Here is an 18,191-nt window from a genome sequence, read left to right on the forward strand (position 1 = left end):
AGAAATTTAGTATTTTTCTTCTTTTTTTTTTTTTTTTTATTATTATAAGTTAGAGATTTAGTTTCTTGATTGTTCATAAATGTCTTGTCTAAGTTATTTTTCTATTAGGTTGAATAAATATCAAATTTTATGTCGAAAAAAAGAAGAAGGGAGTATTTATTTTTTTTGAGTTCTCTTAAAATTGATATAATTTTTAAAATTATAATTGAATTAAAATTTAATAATAATCAATTATATATCTAATAATAACTTTAAAAGTAATGTAAATTTTGAGAAAATTAAAGGACAGCATAAGTCGTCGCATAAATAGTCGATTTGTATGGCCAAAAAAAACTGTGGAGGTAGTAGGTAGCCTCCAAGGAGACCTTTGGGATCTAGTTTTGAAACGTGAATTGGGTTTTCTTGAAAAATTCTAGTGATTCTCAGGAAATGAATATTGGGTTGTGTGTGAGAAAGAGAAAGAGAAATAGAAAGAGAGGATGAATGAAAATGGATTTAAATAGCAAATAATATATATATATATATATATATATATATATATATATATATATATTTTTTATTTTTTTTTCAATTTGTGCGTTGCATGTTGATGTGCTATTTTTTTATTGGATGACACAAAAGACCTCATTTGTGTCAAGTTCCTATATAAATTAGAAAATAATACCAAACATTTGTCTATAAATTATTCTAAAAAAGAAAATAGTCTACAGTAAGAATGGAATGAATGACACTTATATCGCATTAGTAAAAAAAAGAGAAGAAAGACACTTCAAAGCCAATTACGAAAAAAATGGTTATTTGTTCATATTAAAAATTATTAATATTTTTAAGTATGTTTATACTATTACTGATCTTTATTCAATAAAAAAATATAACATAATAAATAAATAAATAAATAAAAAAGAAAAATTAGAAGATGAATCTATGGACACGATAGATTAATTTTATATGAAAAAAAAAAATTAAACTTTTTATCATGATATAAATGTTTTATAGACACGGATACATGTGCGTGTTTGAGTAATGGTAACCCAGTGAATTTTTATGAAAAAATAGGCGCCCTTTGATGCTAAAATAAGGGGGCATAAAATGTGCCTGGGGGATTTTAACGAAATTGTGTCTTTGGGGAAAAAATCTAGTACCTCAATTCGTCCTAGAAACCAAATGGAAGCTTTCCAAAATACTCTGGATGACTATAACTTATTGGATCTTGGTTTTTCGGGTCCTAAATTTACTTGGTGCAATGATTGTGTGAGCAGTGGAATTACTAGAGAACGATTGGATAGAGCCGTTGCTACTCACAGGTGATGCCAACTTTATGATGTTGTAGCGGTAGATGTTCTGCCTTGTTACTATTCGGACCATCATTGTATTCTTGTTTCTTTTTCAAGGCACCAGGCTACTGTATGGCACAAGGGAAGACAGTTTCGATATAAAAGTAGCTGGGAGAAACACAAGGATTATGGGGCATTGATTAAGCAAGTGTGGCGAGTCAGGGAGTCTTCTGAGGCTATTTGGGCTAAGGTGAGAAACAATCTTATAGAGTGTAAAAGGGTTCTTCAGCAGTGAATTAGGAAGAAAAGTGGTGATCTAAAAGAAAAATTGCAGTTGAAAGAACAACAATTGTAGACTATGCAGATGCAGGATCCAGTGGCAGGGAGAGAAAAAGAGTGTCAAGTTCGGGATGAAATTCATTCTTTACTTGAATAAGATGAAGTAAAGTAGAAGTAACGGGCTAAGGAGAATTGGCTAAAGTATGGTAATAGAAATATTAAATTTTTCCATGTCAGTGCAAATCAGAAAAACAGAAGTAGTCACATTGAGCAAATTCTGGACCAAGATGGGCGGCAGTGTTCTAACCAAGGGGAAATTGAAGGGGCTTTTGTTTCTTATTTCCGGACTCTATTTACGGCAGGGGAAAATTTGGAGGTGGAAGCTAGTACAAGGGCTGTACAAAGAAGGGTAACCCAGGCTATGAACAATAGACTATTGGCTGAATTTACTATGGAGGATATTAGTACTGCTTTAAATCAAATGGCGACTCTTAAGGCCCTGGGACCCAATGGTTTTGCAGCAGGGTTTTACCAACAAAACTGAGCGACTATTCACAAAGAGGTTTGCATTGCTATTCTATATTTCTTCAATACTGGTGTGCTGGATAATAGAATAAATATGACCAATATTGCTTTGATTCCTAAGCCCACCTCCCATAGTAAGGTCACGGATTTTAGGCCTATTAGTTTATGCAATGTCATTTATAAACTAATCTCTAAAGTTTTGGCTAATCGGCTCAAAGAAGTGTTGCCAGGAATTATATCATCTTCTCAAAGTGCATTCATCCTTGGACGATTGATTACTGACAATGTCATAGTAGCTTATGAAACTATGCATTCTATGCAGACTCGGATGTGGAGTAAGGTCTGTTTTATGGGGATGAAGCTTTATATAAGTAAAGCCTACGACTGTGTGGAGTGGGTTTTCTTGGAAGCTGTCATGAGAAGTTTGGGGTTTGATGAGAGGTGGATACATTTGGTTATGAGTTGTGTCCGCTCAGTTCAATATTCAATGGTGGTTAATGGAAATCCAGTGGGCAACATTCATCCTACTAGGGGAATTCAGCAAGGTGATCCAATTTCCCCTTACCTTTTCATAATTTGTGCTGAAGCTTTAAGTTCTTTAATCTATCGAGTAGTAGATACGGGTATTATCACAGGTGTTCCTACCTCCCCTGGTGGCCCACGATTGAGTCATTTTTTCTTTGCAAATGACAGTTTGCTTTTTTGTAAAGCAAATTCAGTTGAGTGAAGAAGATTAATGAGGATTCTGGGAGTCAATGAAGCTGACTCGGGGCAAAAATTGAATCTTCAAAAGACATCAATCATTTTTAGTAGAAACACTACTGATGAGAAAAAACAAGAGATTCTTACTTTTTCTGGCTTTGTGGAGGCTCAACGTATAGATACTTATCTTGGTTTGCCTTCATATATTGGCAATAAAAAAAATCCAATCTTTTAGTAACATTAAAGATCGGGTTCAGAAGCAATTAAATAATTGGAAGGTTAAATTATTATCTCAGGCTAGAAATGAAGTACTTTTGAAGGCTGTTGTGTAAGCAATTCCAACTTACAGTATGAGTGTTTTCCAGCTTCCAGCCACTTTGTGTAAAGAGTTGCAAGGCTTGATGCAGCATTTTTGGTGGGGACATATGGTTACGGAGGTTAATGTACATTGGATGAGCTGGGAAAAAATGGGAAGATCCAAATCTATTGGGGGGCTTGGTTTTCGGGATCTTATTATGTTCAATAAAGCCTTGCTTGCTAAACAAGGATGGCGACTTATACAAAATCCTGACTCCCTTATAGCTCAGGTACCAAGGGCAAAATATTTCCCGCGTGATTCTTTTTTGTCATCTGTGGTAGGAACTCGGCCTTCTTTTGTATGGAGAAGTTTGTTGTTTGCAATAGATTTATAAAAAGAAGGTTTGGTGTGGAGGGTTGGTGATGGGAAGAGTATTCACATTTAGAATGATCGGTGGTTGCCTACACCTACTTCTTTTTCGATACATCCTCCCCCATGGGTGATTTCTACAGACTTGGCAGTTTCAGCTCTTCTTGATTTAGAGCTACAAGGGTGGACAAGGGTGGAATACTAGCCTTATCAATGCTGTTTTCAGTATGGAAGAGGCAAAGGTTATTGCTACTATTCCTTTGAGTCCTACTTTTCCTTCGGGTAGAATTGCGTGGCAAGGCACAAAGAATTGAGTTTTTTCAGTTCAAAGTGCATATCAAATGGGAATGGAAATCAATGTTCGCAGTATGGGAGGTACATCACAGGAGGCAAGCGGACTGCAAGTCTGGTATGTTATTTGGAATTTGAGAGTTCCAAACCCAATAAAGCTCTTCATATGGCGTGCATGTAATGGTTTACTTCCCACTAAGAGCAATTTATTTCAACGTAAAATTGTGGCTTCTAACATTTTCCCTTGCTGTAGCAGTGACTCTGAAACTGGTTTTCATGTCATTTGGAAATGTCTAGCTGCACAAGATGTATAGGGTGGGAGTTTAGTGCAATTTCAGAAGTGTTCTTTTATGAGAGATAATTTTATGCAGTTGGTGGAGTACTGTATTGAGTGTTTCTCATCTGAAGATTTAGAACTTAAGGCTGTTATCTCTCGAAGAATTTGGTTACGTAGAAATCAGTTTATTTTTGATAATATTTTCACTTCCCCTCAAACAGTTTTTAAGGAATTTATGGAATCACTAGATGATTTCCGCAGGTACAATAAAAAAGATGAGGAGTTAGTGATTTCTGGAGGGATACTAGTTCTCATATATTACTCAAGGGTGGCAACCTCCGCCTGCTGGAATTATAAAGGTGAATTGGGATGCTTTTTTGTAAGGTAAGGAGCGTCACATTGGTATTTGGATTGTGGCTAGAGATGAATATGGAAACTTCTTGGGTGCACGGGCTATCACGGAAAAGGTTGTGACTACACTGAAAGTGGTTGAAGCTATGGCTGCCTTATAAGTGATTTTATTTTGTAAACAGACTGGTTTCTTCAGTGTTCTCCTTGAAGAGGATGCTAAGCAAGTGGTAAATGAAGTAAATCATGGTTCCCTAAAATTGTCAACTTCTGGCCATTTTATTGAGGGGATCATTTCAGAAATGCAAGGGCTCAGGTATGCAACTATGGTTTATGTGGGTAGAGAGGCTAATAAAGTGGCCATTTGCTTAGCAAATGAGGCATTTTGTATGGTTGTTGATTTAGTTTGGCTTGAGGATATACGTCATTGTATTTTGCATTCACTACTTAGGGACCGTTCTTGTCCCTAGATCCTTTTTTTGAGGATCAGTTTTTGTTCTATCAATGAAGAAGTTCCAACGTTGTTCTATCATTAATAAAAGTTGAGTAATCTTCCACTCAAATTTGCTCTAAAGATTGTTGGATTGCCACCTTCACTAGCTTGTAAGTTGCTACATTTGCTTCTCTTTTGACGTGACCCACATTCAATGATTGGAGACCTTTAAGTATCATGTTCGCACCATCAATCAATTGCTTATATCAACTTGAAAGTTGTCATTTCATTCACAACATATTTACTATTTCCATAACACTGCCCTCCAATGTTATAATCATAATACCCAAATTTCAGCTGAATTCTACCGTCTTCTATGCCGCACATGCTTTCATAACTGTTATAAGGGTTGAAGGAGCACATGTTTGCCAAAGCATTTTTCTCATGATCTCTAACAATAACCCTCACACCCATCATTTTTCTTGATTTGTTTATAATCCCAATTAACTTTTATCACTCCAGAAGGCGGGGCTATCCACTTTGGTGCTTTTGTATTTCGATCTTGCTCTACATTATCCTTAATAGATTCCTTAGCACTTCAGATCAACTGGAAAAGGTGAGTGAACTCTCCTCCAAAAGCTATTGTATTTATGTGAAGAAAAATGATTTTTGTACAACCCAAATGCATAACTCTTATACAACCCATGACACATTAGAGAGACTCAGACCCATATGCATAAATCCCATCAATGTGTTTTGAGTTGTGTAAAAGTTGTACATTTGGGTTGTACAAAATGTACTACCCAAATCTTATTCCTAACACATATTTTCCTAACTACTGTAGCCATTACTTATTCCTTTTTGAGTTTATCTAATAACTCATATATTCAGGATACTTATAAAATCTTCGCCCTCACCAACACTTTTTTGAATTTTCCTTAAACAATCCTTTCATACATCATTTGAAGATGGATAATGGCACAAAATATGAATTGTAATCTCTACATCCAATCTACAATAAAGGCACAATAGATACTTAACAATCCTTTTTTTTTTTTTTTTGTTAAATAGATTTTCCTTCGTTAATTGGCAATAAATTGTTACAAGTCCTCCATAAGAAAACTCTCACTATTCCTAGGACATTAAGTTTTCATATCAACTTCCATAATGTCCTTTGTTGTTTATTAATATGAAAAATGCTATATATCACATAAGCATTATTCATACTAATAATGCTTATATGTCGTGCAAACACTTCACAGATATCTTGAAAGTTGAAGTGGTAGGGTATAGTAGCCATTGTTATGTATATAGTTTGATCAATATTCTTTACATTGATGAGATTAAATAAAATGATTGCAACAAAAATTAAACAAACAAATATTATAAAATATAATGATAATTGTATTGTAATTAAAATATAATGACAATTCAAAAAAAAAATACGAAACCTTCATATTAAAAAATTTAAGATGATTCATTCATTTAATTTAAAGGTTGAGTTTGAAACTTATCTACAATAAATATAATTATTTGTATATATATAAACCAGTTATTAACTGGTTTTTTAAAACCCTATAATCGGTAACTGCAACTGGAGTCTGATTATTCGGTTATCTGGTTAGCGGTTGTTGACAGTTATTAGCAGTTAATAACTGTTCCGCTTGTAAACTCCTTCTGCTCGACTACATTGGTTGATAAAGTTACTATTTTTTTATTATTTCTTTAACATGTTATTTCTTATCATATGTAAATGTTTTTATTTTTATAGATTAAGATCGAAACACATGCCTTCAACAGATGTGTTTCCACCATTCATAGTGCAATCTCTGTTGTTCTTTTTTTATTGTTTTGTTTTTTTTTTCGTGAGCTTAGTGCATTCTCTGTTGATTAGAAAAAGAAAAGACTCCATTTATGCAAAGGTGGTACTTGTTCTATCAATTGGGTGAAAAGAAAGTTACTAGTGACCTCCAAGGAAAATATCTTAGGAAAGAAAAAAAAGAAAAAGAAAAAGAAAAAGAAAAGGACGATATCAGAAATGAGTAAAATTACAACTTCAAGATTACAACTCTAATTAACAAGATATCGAATAATTAAACAAAAGAATAATTTAAATTCACCGCCCAAAGAAAATCTGTCTAAGAGAGTAAGAGATACAAAATGAGATATGATATTTTATCATCTTAAAATATAATTTTTGATTATTTTATCTATGTGATAAGGTGATTTCCTAATTAACTTTAAGGTTTTTTTTTTAAAAAAAACTAAAAAAATAAAAATAAAAATTGCTATGTGGACAAAGGTGATAAGAAATTGTGTCTTAAGAGTGACAATATATCATATATCATACAAAATTGTAGCGATCACTACTCAAGAACAATTTATGTGTGATACCGAACAAAGAACACGCTCACCACCGAATAAAGAAAAATAACTTAGAGATACAGAATAATCACAAAAAGAAAACTCTTCTTAAAAAGCAAAGGGAAAAATATAAAAAAACCATTAGAACTTATAGTTGATTTTAAAATAGCTCTTTGGATTTTTAAGTGCATTAATGCGATCCATCAAACTTTCCAACGTGTGACAAAAAGACTGTCTTTGTCAAAATATTTATATAATACATTTATTCTCTTAAAAACTAAAATAAAAAAAAAAAAAAAAATTATTTAAAAAAAACAAAGAAATTTTAAAAAACTATTGAAATAAAACTAAAAAGTTAAAGAAATTAAAGAATTAAATTTTTTTAACTAAGAAAAAGAAAAAAAATTAATTAAAATTTTTAGTAAGAGTGACACATATTATTATTTTATTGGTATTAAATGTGGACATTAACAGAATTCGTCAAGTATTTTGACAGAATTTAACTACAATGATTAAATTGTCATTTTTTACCTACCTTGAAGACATTTGAATTATTTTTTATTCTACAGTAAGAGATTTGTAACTTAGGCCAACCATATAGATTGATTTTGCTATTTATCATTTTTTTAAAAAAATATCTTAGTTTAGATTTTAAGAGAATAAAAATATTATAAGAATATTTATATAAAAGTGGCCTTTTTGAAATACTTTAATAATTTGGTGGGTCATATTAAAAAACTTAAAAATTTAAGCGATCATTCTAAATTCGATTGTTAGTTAATTTTTTAAAAAAATAAAAGAAACTTAAAATTTGGAAAAAAAAAAAGAAAAAAGAAAAAAAGAAAAAGTAGAATTAATTGGAGGGTAAACACCCGTACGATGGGATGGTGAGGAGGACACTGAAAGACGGAAGAGTAATTGGAGGTAGCAGGAATCATTTTGATAAATGAATTTTGTGGGCCAGTTTTACTTTTGAGTGTTAATCCAGAGTCACTGGAGAAAGAGTAACAGGATGTGGAGAAGTGCATAGAGGCTAGGGAGACTACTAGGCTTTTAAAGAGATTATAATACGACCAGAAAGAAACTACAAGGAGAAAGAGACTAGAGAGAGAAAGAAATCACAGGGGGGGAGAGAGAGAGAGAGAGAGGATACGACTCAGAGAAGGCAAATTTGGGGATTTGGTAACGTCGATTCAGCTGCTCGGTAGGCCGAAAAGAACCAAACCAACAAGGACAGCAGCAGCAACACCATACCCAGAAGAGCGAAGAGAGGTGCAGAAAGCAAAAAAAGAAAGGCGGTTTTGGGGACCCCTAACAAAGACAGAGACAAAAGCAAACCCGGTTTTGTAACCGAAGCAGAGAGGAGCCTCGCAGTCGTTACAGAGCAGCTGCAGCAGCAACAATAACAACAACCGATCATTATGATTGCTTGCATAACCGTTGTTGTGTCTGCTGCTTAGAGCCTTTTGCTCTCTTTATGGGCATTCTTGCTCGTAAATGGGGTAGCCTATTTCTGCTATAGCGTGTGAAGCGACACACACCTCGACCTTCAGCTTTCTTTCTTTCCTTTTACTGGGTTTTTTTTTTTTTTCGTTTTCCTTCTACCACGTCGTTTGTTGTCGGTCTTGAATGGCGCATCTGGAAGGTGGCCCGAGGAGCTCGTCGATTTCTCATGCGGAACCGGGTAAGGAAAGTTGGTGGGTGGCGTGGAAATGTCTCTGTTTGGTTGCCCAGAAAGTTTGGCAAAGGGAGAAGAAATGAAGATGCGAAGATTTTGCATTCTGTATTTGGGTGCCGAGAAACGGAGGAAAATGAAATTTTCGATCTTTAAGCTTGTCTACCATTCTGAATCTCAAGTAAAAGTGAAAACTTGTACCTGCTGAGTTAATTGATTTCTCAGCTCACGAAAATGATAAATTGATGTTTGAAGTCGTAGCCTCCTTCATTGTCCTGCGTTTTCTGGGCAATCAAGCGGAACAGAAGCTTTCCCAGCCACCAAATAGAGCTGAAGCTCAAGAGTCCAAGACCCACTTTTATTTCTCTGATTCGTTGTTTTTTCGATTTCCTTCGAGTTTTTCAGGATTTGGAGGTGATGATCTGTACGCCGAGCTGTGGAAGCTATGTGCAGGACCTTTGGTGGATGTGCCACGCCCTGGGGAGAGAGTCTTCTACTTCCCTCAGGGTCACATGGAACAAGTACAGCACACTCTTCGGTTTCATTGTTTTTGTTTTCAGCGTTTCCAAATTTCCAAAAATAGATCAAAATCTGCTTTTTATTGTTGCGCGTGTTTTCAAATGTTTTTGCCATATTGGGTTTTGTAGTTGGAAGCATCAACGAATCAGGAGCTGAATCAGCAAATCCCTCTGTTTAATCTTTCTTCTAAGATCCTTTGTCGTGTTCATAACGTTCGGTTACTGGTATTCTATTTCTGATCTTTGTTTCTCCATATGTCTTTGTTTTCTGTTTTCTGTAAGTTGGTTTTTATTGTAATAATTGTTGCTTGGTTAATTCATTTTACAGGCGGAACAAGAAACAGATGAGGTTTATGCACAGATCACTTTGCAGCCGGAACTAGATGTGAGAATTTATTTCACTTTTGTATTTCTTATTTATTTTTTTGCATTGTTTGGTTGCTGAGAAAACGTGGAGAAAAAAAAAGGTAGGTGGACTCGAGAATCTTTTTTTCCTATTTTTGTTTTGTTCTCCCAGTTAAGGAAGAAATGACAAACATAACTTGTTTTGGTTCCCTTAAATTAGAAACTTTAATTTTGTTTATTTACTAATTACCGTTAATGAGGAAACATTAAACGGAAATTTCTTTAGTCATTTAATTTTCATTTGCACAATTTTCTCGGTAATCAATTGGTGCCTAAGAGAAATAGCCTACTCCAGGAATAACGTCTTCAAGTAGAATGAATTTATGTGGTTGTGGTGATATTACAGCGAAGTGAGCCTACAAGTCCTGATGGGTTCTCACCGGAGCTTCCGAGGCAAACGGTTCATTCATTTTGCAAGATTTTGACTGCTTCTGACACAAGCACTCATGGAGGGTTCTCAGTTCTTCGAAAGCATGCCACTGAATGCCTGCCTCCGTTGGTAATATCTTTTTTTTTTTTTTTTTTTTTTTTTTTTTTAAAAATTTATTTATTGTTTAACATAGAATATGGTCTAATTGTTGATCCAAAGCTTTTCACATGCACTGATTGCTGTTATCATATGATAGGATATGACCCAAGCAACACCAACTCAGGAGTTGGTTGCCAAGGATCTTCATGGGTTTGAGTGGAAGTTTAAGCATATATTTAGAGGTAACACAGTTGTGCAATCACAAGTTTACTTTGTGAACCAATGCTATGTTAGTTTTTCAGTTGCTGGAAGAAGTCCAAGTTTATTTCATTTGAACATACTACTCTGAACCCAAGTAGGATTAGATATGTTTCTAGGAACCGAATCCGTTTCCTTGTTCTGTTGCTGGAACTATGTTTTACCTTTCTACTGAATGTTTAGGCCAACCACGGAGGCATTTGCTTACGACAGGATGGAGTAACTTTGTCACTTCTAAGAGATTGGTTGCAGGAGATGCCTTTGTATTTTTAAGGTAAATGAACTAGATGTACCTTACATGCTTTGTTGTGTAGAGTCAGTTGTATGCATCTTGTGGTGGCTTAGCTTAATAACTTGCTGTGTAGGGGTGATAATGGGGAGTTGCGAGTGGGCGTACGTCGTCTTGCTCGCCAGCAGATTCCCATGCCTTCATCTGTGATATCCAGCCAGAGCATGCATCTTGGAGTGCTTGCCACTGCCTCTCATGCAGTTATGACCCAAACCATTTTTGTGGTGTATTACAAGCCAAGGTTTGATTGATGTGTACATTTATTTGTAAATTTAGATATGTATATTAGTTGACCATCTTGTTTATTTAGCTTTGAATTCTTTGGCTTCATGAATTTCTTCAGGACTAGCCAGTTCATTATCAGTGTAAACAAATTTCTGGAGGCTGTTAATAATGCGTTTTCAGTTGGCATGCGCTTCAAGATGAGATTTGAGGGAGAAGACTCTCCGGAAAGAAGGTGATAGCATAACACATGTTTTGGGCATTGGGTCCTACCCTTTTTAATCTTGATCGTTAATTTCAATGTAAAATCTGTTTGGTCAGATTCACAGGCACCATAGTTGGGGTCGGGGATATATCTCCAGAGTGGTCAAAGTCTAAATGGCGATCATTGAAGGTTGAAAGAAGTTTTTTATTTTTTACTTTTTGGTGAAAGAAAATATTATTCAACCAAGGGAAACTATAGAAGTACTGAAAGAATACAAGCAGCTAAGCTGCAGTCTCATTCAACAAAATCTCAAAACAAAATAGAAACTAAATCTCAAATGAACACAGATAAAAGGAAAGGTTGAGAATAGTTTTCATTTACACAGTTAAATGCTGTTTTTGATACTTGTCTGTCCCAACTACTTTGCCGTTTAGGTTCAATGGGATGAACCATCAACAATTCAAAGACCGGAGAGGGTTTCCCCTTGGGAGATAGATCCTTTTGTTGCTTCAGCTTCACTGAACCTTACTCAACCAGCAGTAAAGAGCAAGAGGCCCCGACCTGTTGATATTCCAACTTCTGGTATGAGAAACTATTTTGTCGAGTTCTTTCAATGAACTCTTGGTGTATTATATTTAATCTTTATTTGTATTTATTTGGAATGTAGAGATCACCACGGCATCACCTTTTTGGTATCATGGATCAACACAGTCCCACGAGTTAACCCAATTGAGTAGTGCTGCTGAAGTCCAAAGCCATGAAACCTGTGCTGTCTGGGCTACTAGGCCTAAAGACATCAATACCAATGGCTCAAGGGTGAGAGCAGAAGGCATGTGGCCCTCTTCTCCGCATATAAATGTCTCTCTAGATCTTTTCTCAGATTCAGCAGAGGATGACAAAACTGTAACAGCACAGTCGACACTTTCTGATTACGTCTCTCCAGTTTCATCAAGACTAAGGAATGGTGTGATACATGACCATGTGGAAAAGGGGACAAAATCTGAGACTTCTCTTGTTTGCCGGTTATTTGGAATTGATTTGTTGACAAAAAACTCTCAGACTACTGCTCCTTCAGACAGGGAACCAGAAATAAGGATGCCTATGGGTAAAGGACCAAGTCCAACTGCAGCATCTGAATCTGATAGGGTGAATAATCTGGATACTTCAAAGTCCCCAAAGGAACAGAAGCAACTCACACCAGATGCATCACTGAGGGAGACACACAGCAAGCAGGGCTCCAGTCTTTCCATGAGAACTCGTACCAAGGTAAAATGTATAGTTATTGCTGCTTCAATTTGGTTTGTTCTGCTGATTGCTCGTATTGTTTCTGATGACAATGAACATCGTTGATCATTGAGAAGGTGCAAATGCAAGGGGTTGCTGTTGGGCGTGCCGTTGACTTGACTGTCTTGAAAGGGTACAATGATCTAATAGATGAACTGGAGAAAATGTTCGAGATAAGAGGGGAGCTTCGTCCACAGAACAAATGGGCCGTCGTATTTACCGACGATGAAAATGACATGATGCTCGTGGGCGATGATCCATGGCTGTAAGCAACATAAATTGATCTCCTTGAGTATTCCATTTCCCATTGTATAGGCATTGGGGTTTAAGTTGTGTTTTCTTTCTCGTTGCAGGGAATTTTGTAAGATGGTGAGGAAGATCTACATATATTCAAGTGAGGAAGTGAAGACCATGAGTTCAATATGTAAGCTTACCGGCTCATCGGTAGAAGGTGAAGGAACTATTCTTAGCTCGGACTCTGGAGCATAGAGATGAAACTTGATAGTTCAGTCTCCTATTTTACGTTTTTGGGTTTTGTTTTGTTGTGCTTTGCTTTTTTTTGCTTGAGGTTGGGGTGGATTGGCGGTGGTTTGGTTTGCGCAGAGTAGACTTTCCACAAAGACGGCCAAAAAAGTCTACTAAAATGAATTGGGTTTTCATGTAAGGGGGTAGTAGACTCATGTTGAATTAGATGAACTTAAAGCAGGGTTGTTTATGGGTTGGTTGGTCTACTTTAATCTGCATGTAAGAGTACATATGTGATTGCATTTTGATGTCAGTTTACTCTGGTTTGTTGTGTTGCTGAACATTCTTGTCTTCTGCTCTGCTTAATCATCCGTTTTATTTGCCTTCGTCTCCGGGACTCTCAGCACTTGTCCTCCTCACAAGGGCATTAACTGTATGTTTGTGGAATACGAAGTAATGCTATTTAGCTGACTCTTTTACGACTGTAGTACAACTGAAATTGAAATGACCTGTCAGTGAATCAACCCAAATTTTTTTTTTTCTCTTAAATTATAATATTTTCACACTTTAGACATTCATTAACGGACAAATTTATTGTTCACATATTCCACCAAGTTTTTTGAAATTGAAAGGACATGTTTGGGGAGGTTTTATTATTATTATTATTATTATTATTATGAGTTTTTAAAAACATGTTTGGGTAATTTTTTAGATTCAAATTTTACTCGAGTTTTATTTTAAATATAGTAAAAATAATATAATATAATATTTTAAAAATATGATCATCAAAATAAGACAAATATTAAAAAATATAACCGTTAGGAAAAGACAGTCATTCAAAAAAGATTAAATATAGAAAGAATAAAGAAATTTGAAAAAAAAAAAAAACAAAATTATTTAAATGGAATAGTGGTAGTGAATAGTTAAAATAGTGGGGCTGCTGGGGTGCATTAAAAAAGTGGCTCACAATAATAGAAAAAAGTAATTTTTAACTATTTTAGAGCATCTTTAGCAATAATAGTCAAAGTAGCTATTGAAAAAGTACACTTTCTACTTTAGTTACTGTTTTTTCTATATTCGCTCTAACAGATTCTCTATTTTACTCTTTATTTTCTTTAAATATTATTTTGTGTGTGGAAGAGAGTGTGAAAGAAAGAGGGAGAGAGAGAGAGAGTGTGAAAGAAGAAAAAGAAGAGAGAAAAAACAATAAAAAATTATTTGCGGTATGAATAGTGAGACTCTTTTTGCCTATTTACTGATTACACTAAAATAAAAAATTATATTATGCCTATTGTGCTAAAAACGAAAAATAGTTCATAATAATCAAATTTGAACTATAATTAGCTATTTGTCTATAGATCCGGAATGCTCTTATAAGAACACAAGGATGGCCCTTGGTAGTTGGTAAGCCAATTGTCAATGTGGACAAGAAAATATTGGTCGGTGGTTTCAAATGCTTTGAAGGGAGCAGCAGCATGGAACGGTGGTTTACTTGTTCTTTTCCTGAAAGAACATAACCAGAAAGATACTCTATTTTAGAGGAGGAGGCTTGGAAAGGAGCAGTTGTGGGCATGCTGACGTGTCACAGAGAGAGAGAGAGAGAGAGAGAGAGAGAGAGAGAGCTTCTTTCTTTTGCTTTTTCTATTAAGTTGTCTAAAATGTGGAGGCAAGGGTTGTTTTCTTGAAGATTACTACCTCTCGGGGAAGCATTTGTTTGTTAATAGGAGGGAGGATTAAAAAGAAAAGAAAATCTTTGAAAAGGTGTGAAATCCATTTGATAGCGACACGAAGATATGGTGGCACTATCCGATGTCGTATCAACTTTGCAGCTTCCCAACCCTTCATTTAATTAGAGAGAAAAACAGAATGATGAACTTTTACTTTACCCATTTTGCGACCCATGAGTTTTGTATGCGTTGAATTCAGACGCGTATCGGGAACTTGGAAGGCATACAAATTAAGAGTTGGCGTAACGTAACGTAATTCTCAACAAATCTGAAATATATTAGGAAAAACACAAGATTTTTCTCCTATTAATAATTTTATTGAAACACGACTAATTAGCAATTGATAACAACGAGTCCACAACCTGTTTTTATATAGATTACTAGGAAATCTTCAAATGAATTAAATTACAAATTGGCGAAGTAATTTTTCTAATGGCGGGACCTGTTAAAGTGTCTCACATTGCTAAGAGATCTTTGTCTTGTAAACTTTATAAGCCATGGACACTCCTCATCTCTCAAAGCGTCTTTTGAAAGTGAGTAAGACCCATAGACTTTTATAGGACCAACGATGAGCCAGCCGGTTCGTGAAAGAATTGATAATACTCCGATTCTAAAGTCAGTACCTTCTTTTTAGTTTAAACTGAATGGAGAAGGTTTTAGTTAGTGAGAGATAGCAGCGGCCTCGTTTAGCAACCCTCTCCTCTCTCCTTCTCTTATTTTTACTTTTTTCAAAAAAAATATTAACTTTAAAAAATTCTAACTTATTTCATTTTTTATATCACATCAATAATTTTTTAGTACTGTTTAAGTAAAAAAAAACTCACTACAATACAATTCTTTTTTTTTTATATAAATTTTTTCTGTTCTATATCATATTAATCTCTTTTGATTACTACTAAAAACAAATCCACCTCAAATATGGGTGGAAGGAATTGCTATTGGTGAAAGTGGAGGTAGGGCCCCCTTTCTTGGGGTGTGTGCTCCCTTAGACTTCATATTGATACGGTTATTATCCATGTAATGGGTAGTTCTCCTCATGTAGTGGGCATGTAGTGTGGGCTTGTGCCATTATCTTCACAAATAAAGACTCCTAATTTTAACAATAACAATAGACAATAATGATTTAAGAACTGGTATGAAAAATAAATGGCTTCTAATTTATCGTGTATGCACAATGTGTAACAAAATATTATAAATGCGAAATTTAAAAAACACATATTTTGTTAACAAAGTGAAAACTTAATTAAGAGAAAAATCACTTCAGGACAACCAAACCTAGGAAATTCACTATTTAGAAGACAAAGCTAGTACAAAGACAGTAACACTCACATACCCATATGCAGCAATCGTATCTTGCACTCTGACACGTAACCCAACGTGAACGCCTCCTAATTAAGTCACCTACTTGAAGGGACCTTCAATGAATTCATTTACCTTAAGGTTCCTCCCTAAGATAGACTTCAACACGAGTATAGCAACAGCACTCCGGCAACCCTTAGAGAGCTAGCAGATCTTTATAATGTCTACCTAAACACATTCTCTAAATACAGAAGAATTCAACACTAAATTTTACAGAATGCAGCCAATCAAAAACTAACATGATATTTCTTTTTCGCCTCTTCTTCCTGAAAACGCTCCGCCCTCTCTCCTCTGAAGACATCTTCTCTGCTACCCCTGGTTGCTAAGGAGGTAGTGAAATCTACAACCTCCTCCTCCTCCTCCCATTTTCCCTTTTCTCCCCTCCTCCTCCTCCTTCCCCCTCCATTTCTCGCTTCTTCTGAGGCTCAACCAGCCTCTTCGGAGGTCCTATCCATCGCCCAGGCAATTTATCCTGGTTCAGCATCTCCTTTGGCTCCTCCTTCACTGTGGATGGTCTGACTACAACCTCTACATGCTGCCCTCAGCCCCAGATTCGCCATCTTCTTGCAGTTCATAGATTTATTTTTTCAAGGGTTAAACACATTTTTAGTTTCTGAGTTTTGGAAACTTTATTTTTTAACCCATCAGTTTCAATTTGCATCACAGATGGTACTTCAATTTTGGGAAATGACTGAATAAGTACATTGGTTAACTTCTCCGTCCAAAAACTAACGGACCGCCACGTGTCAACCTCAGAATTTGACATGTGGCACTATATAAAAAAAATTAAAAATTAAAAATCTTTAAAAATGAATTAAAAAATAATAATATTAAAAAACAAGGGGTGGCTTCCACCCCCCTTGGCAACCACAGGGGTGGCCGAACCACCCCCCATGGGGTGGTTCGGCCACCCCAGACTGGCCAAGCCTTGTGTTTTTTTTTTTTTTTTTTTTTTTTTCCCTTTTTTTAAAATTCATTTTTTAAATATTTTTAATTTTTAATTTTTTATATAGTGCCACGTGTCAACCTTTGAGGTTGACACGTGGAGGTCTGTTAGTTTTTGGACGGAGAAGTTAACTGAGGTACTTATTCGATCATTTCCCAAAACTGATGTATCATCTGTGATGCAAATTGAAATTCAGGGACTAAAAAATAAAGTTTCCAAAACTCAGGGAGTAGTGGAGTACTTAACCCTTTTTTCAAAATCAGTTCAGTCCACTTTAGGATGCTTCACCACCACAAGCACCCCTCTACCATAATATGGGCTTTCTCTGCTCCACTGTGCCACTAGGTGTTTCCTCGGCCAACACGCGCTGGAGCGTGTCTAACATGTGCCTACGAGTAGATCTTACTCATTGGTGCGTGTCTCACATGCGCTGACATGTGGACAACGCAAAGCCGTGCGTGATGGCTTCCTCCGCTTTCCACAGCTGCCGCCGGACTCCTATGGTGTCTTTGGCAACCATTGTCGGTGCGTGGTCTTTATGCACCGGTGAGCGTCCTCCCCCCCCCCCCCCCCCCCCCGCGCCAGTGTGTTATTCCTTTATTTTGTTTACTTGTTTTTTTCATGGGCTTTTTGTTTTATCTATTTGCTTAGTATTCTTCTTAGTTTTCCATGTAATGGTTACCAAACATTTGTTTGGGTCGTCTAGACTCTATACACGCCTTTAATCGCCTTTACTGGTTGCTTGGGTTCTTCGTATCCGTACCAAGAATTAATAGACCCGCGCTATTTATTTGATGCATTGCATCCGCCTTGATGTTTCATTACTCCTGGTAATGTATTTCTATACTATTCATTGAGGGCAATGTGTAAAATATGTAATTCAAGTTTAAGGATATGAAAAAACATTATATCACATTATTATTATCTTTTGCTTGTACGAGCGTATTGAAAATTTGAAAGGGAATTTATTCATATTTTTCTTTTTATTTTCGGCTATATTAACTATTAAGTATTAACCTGCTGCTCCGTACGGTTGCGAACTAATTCATGGGTTGATTAGCGTCTTCTAGTTGTTGGACTCGTCAATGGTTGGTGCTCTTCTCGCAATGTTCCTTCGCCCGCTCCTCTGTTGCGTTCATTGGCTTTTGCCACGTACCCAGCTCACTTTAGGTTATTTCATGAGGATATCAAAAACAGTAACATTAATTT

At 35.8% G+C, this 18,191-nt stretch overlaps 1 protein-coding gene across 1 annotated transcript; it reads left to right on the forward strand.

Annotated features, from left to right (window-relative positions):
• Positions 1-8,221: 8,221 nt before the first annotated feature.
• LOC133862714 (auxin response factor 18) lies at positions 8,222-13,291 on the forward strand. Its single transcript, XM_062298566.1, has 14 exons — positions 8,222-8,844; positions 9,241-9,356; positions 9,483-9,578; positions 9,682-9,738; positions 10,105-10,257; positions 10,385-10,469; positions 10,669-10,759; positions 10,851-11,015; positions 11,118-11,231; positions 11,318-11,390; positions 11,636-11,783; positions 11,869-12,467; positions 12,563-12,750; positions 12,839-13,291. The coding sequence occupies exons 1-14, from the start codon at positions 8,790-8,792 to the stop codon at positions 12,972-12,974; spliced, it is 2,076 nt and encodes a 691-aa protein (XP_062154550.1). The 5' UTR covers positions 8,222-8,789; the 3' UTR covers positions 12,975-13,291.
• Positions 13,292-18,191: the final 4,900 nt, after the last annotated feature.

This window comes from Alnus glutinosa, chromosome 3 (genome assembly GCF_958979055.1).
Source record: "Alnus glutinosa chromosome 3, dhAlnGlut1.1, whole genome shotgun sequence".
NCBI lineage: Eukaryota > Viridiplantae > Streptophyta > Magnoliopsida > Fagales > Betulaceae > Alnus > Alnus glutinosa.

Excerpts from the sequence above, each read along its gene's own strand:
- LOC133862714 (XM_062298566.1), top strand. The coding sequence starts at position 8,790 with ATGGCGCATCTGGAAGGTGGCCCGAGGAGCTCGTCGATTTCTCATGCG. Across the intron at positions 9,579-9,681 it reads TTCATAACGTTCGGTTACTG|GCGGAACAAGAAACAGATGA; the intron begins GTATTCTATTTC and ends TTCATTTTACAG. Across the intron at positions 11,016-11,117 it reads GTGGTGTATTACAAGCCAAG|GACTAGCCAGTTCATTATCA; the intron begins GTTTGATTGATG and ends GAATTTCTTCAG.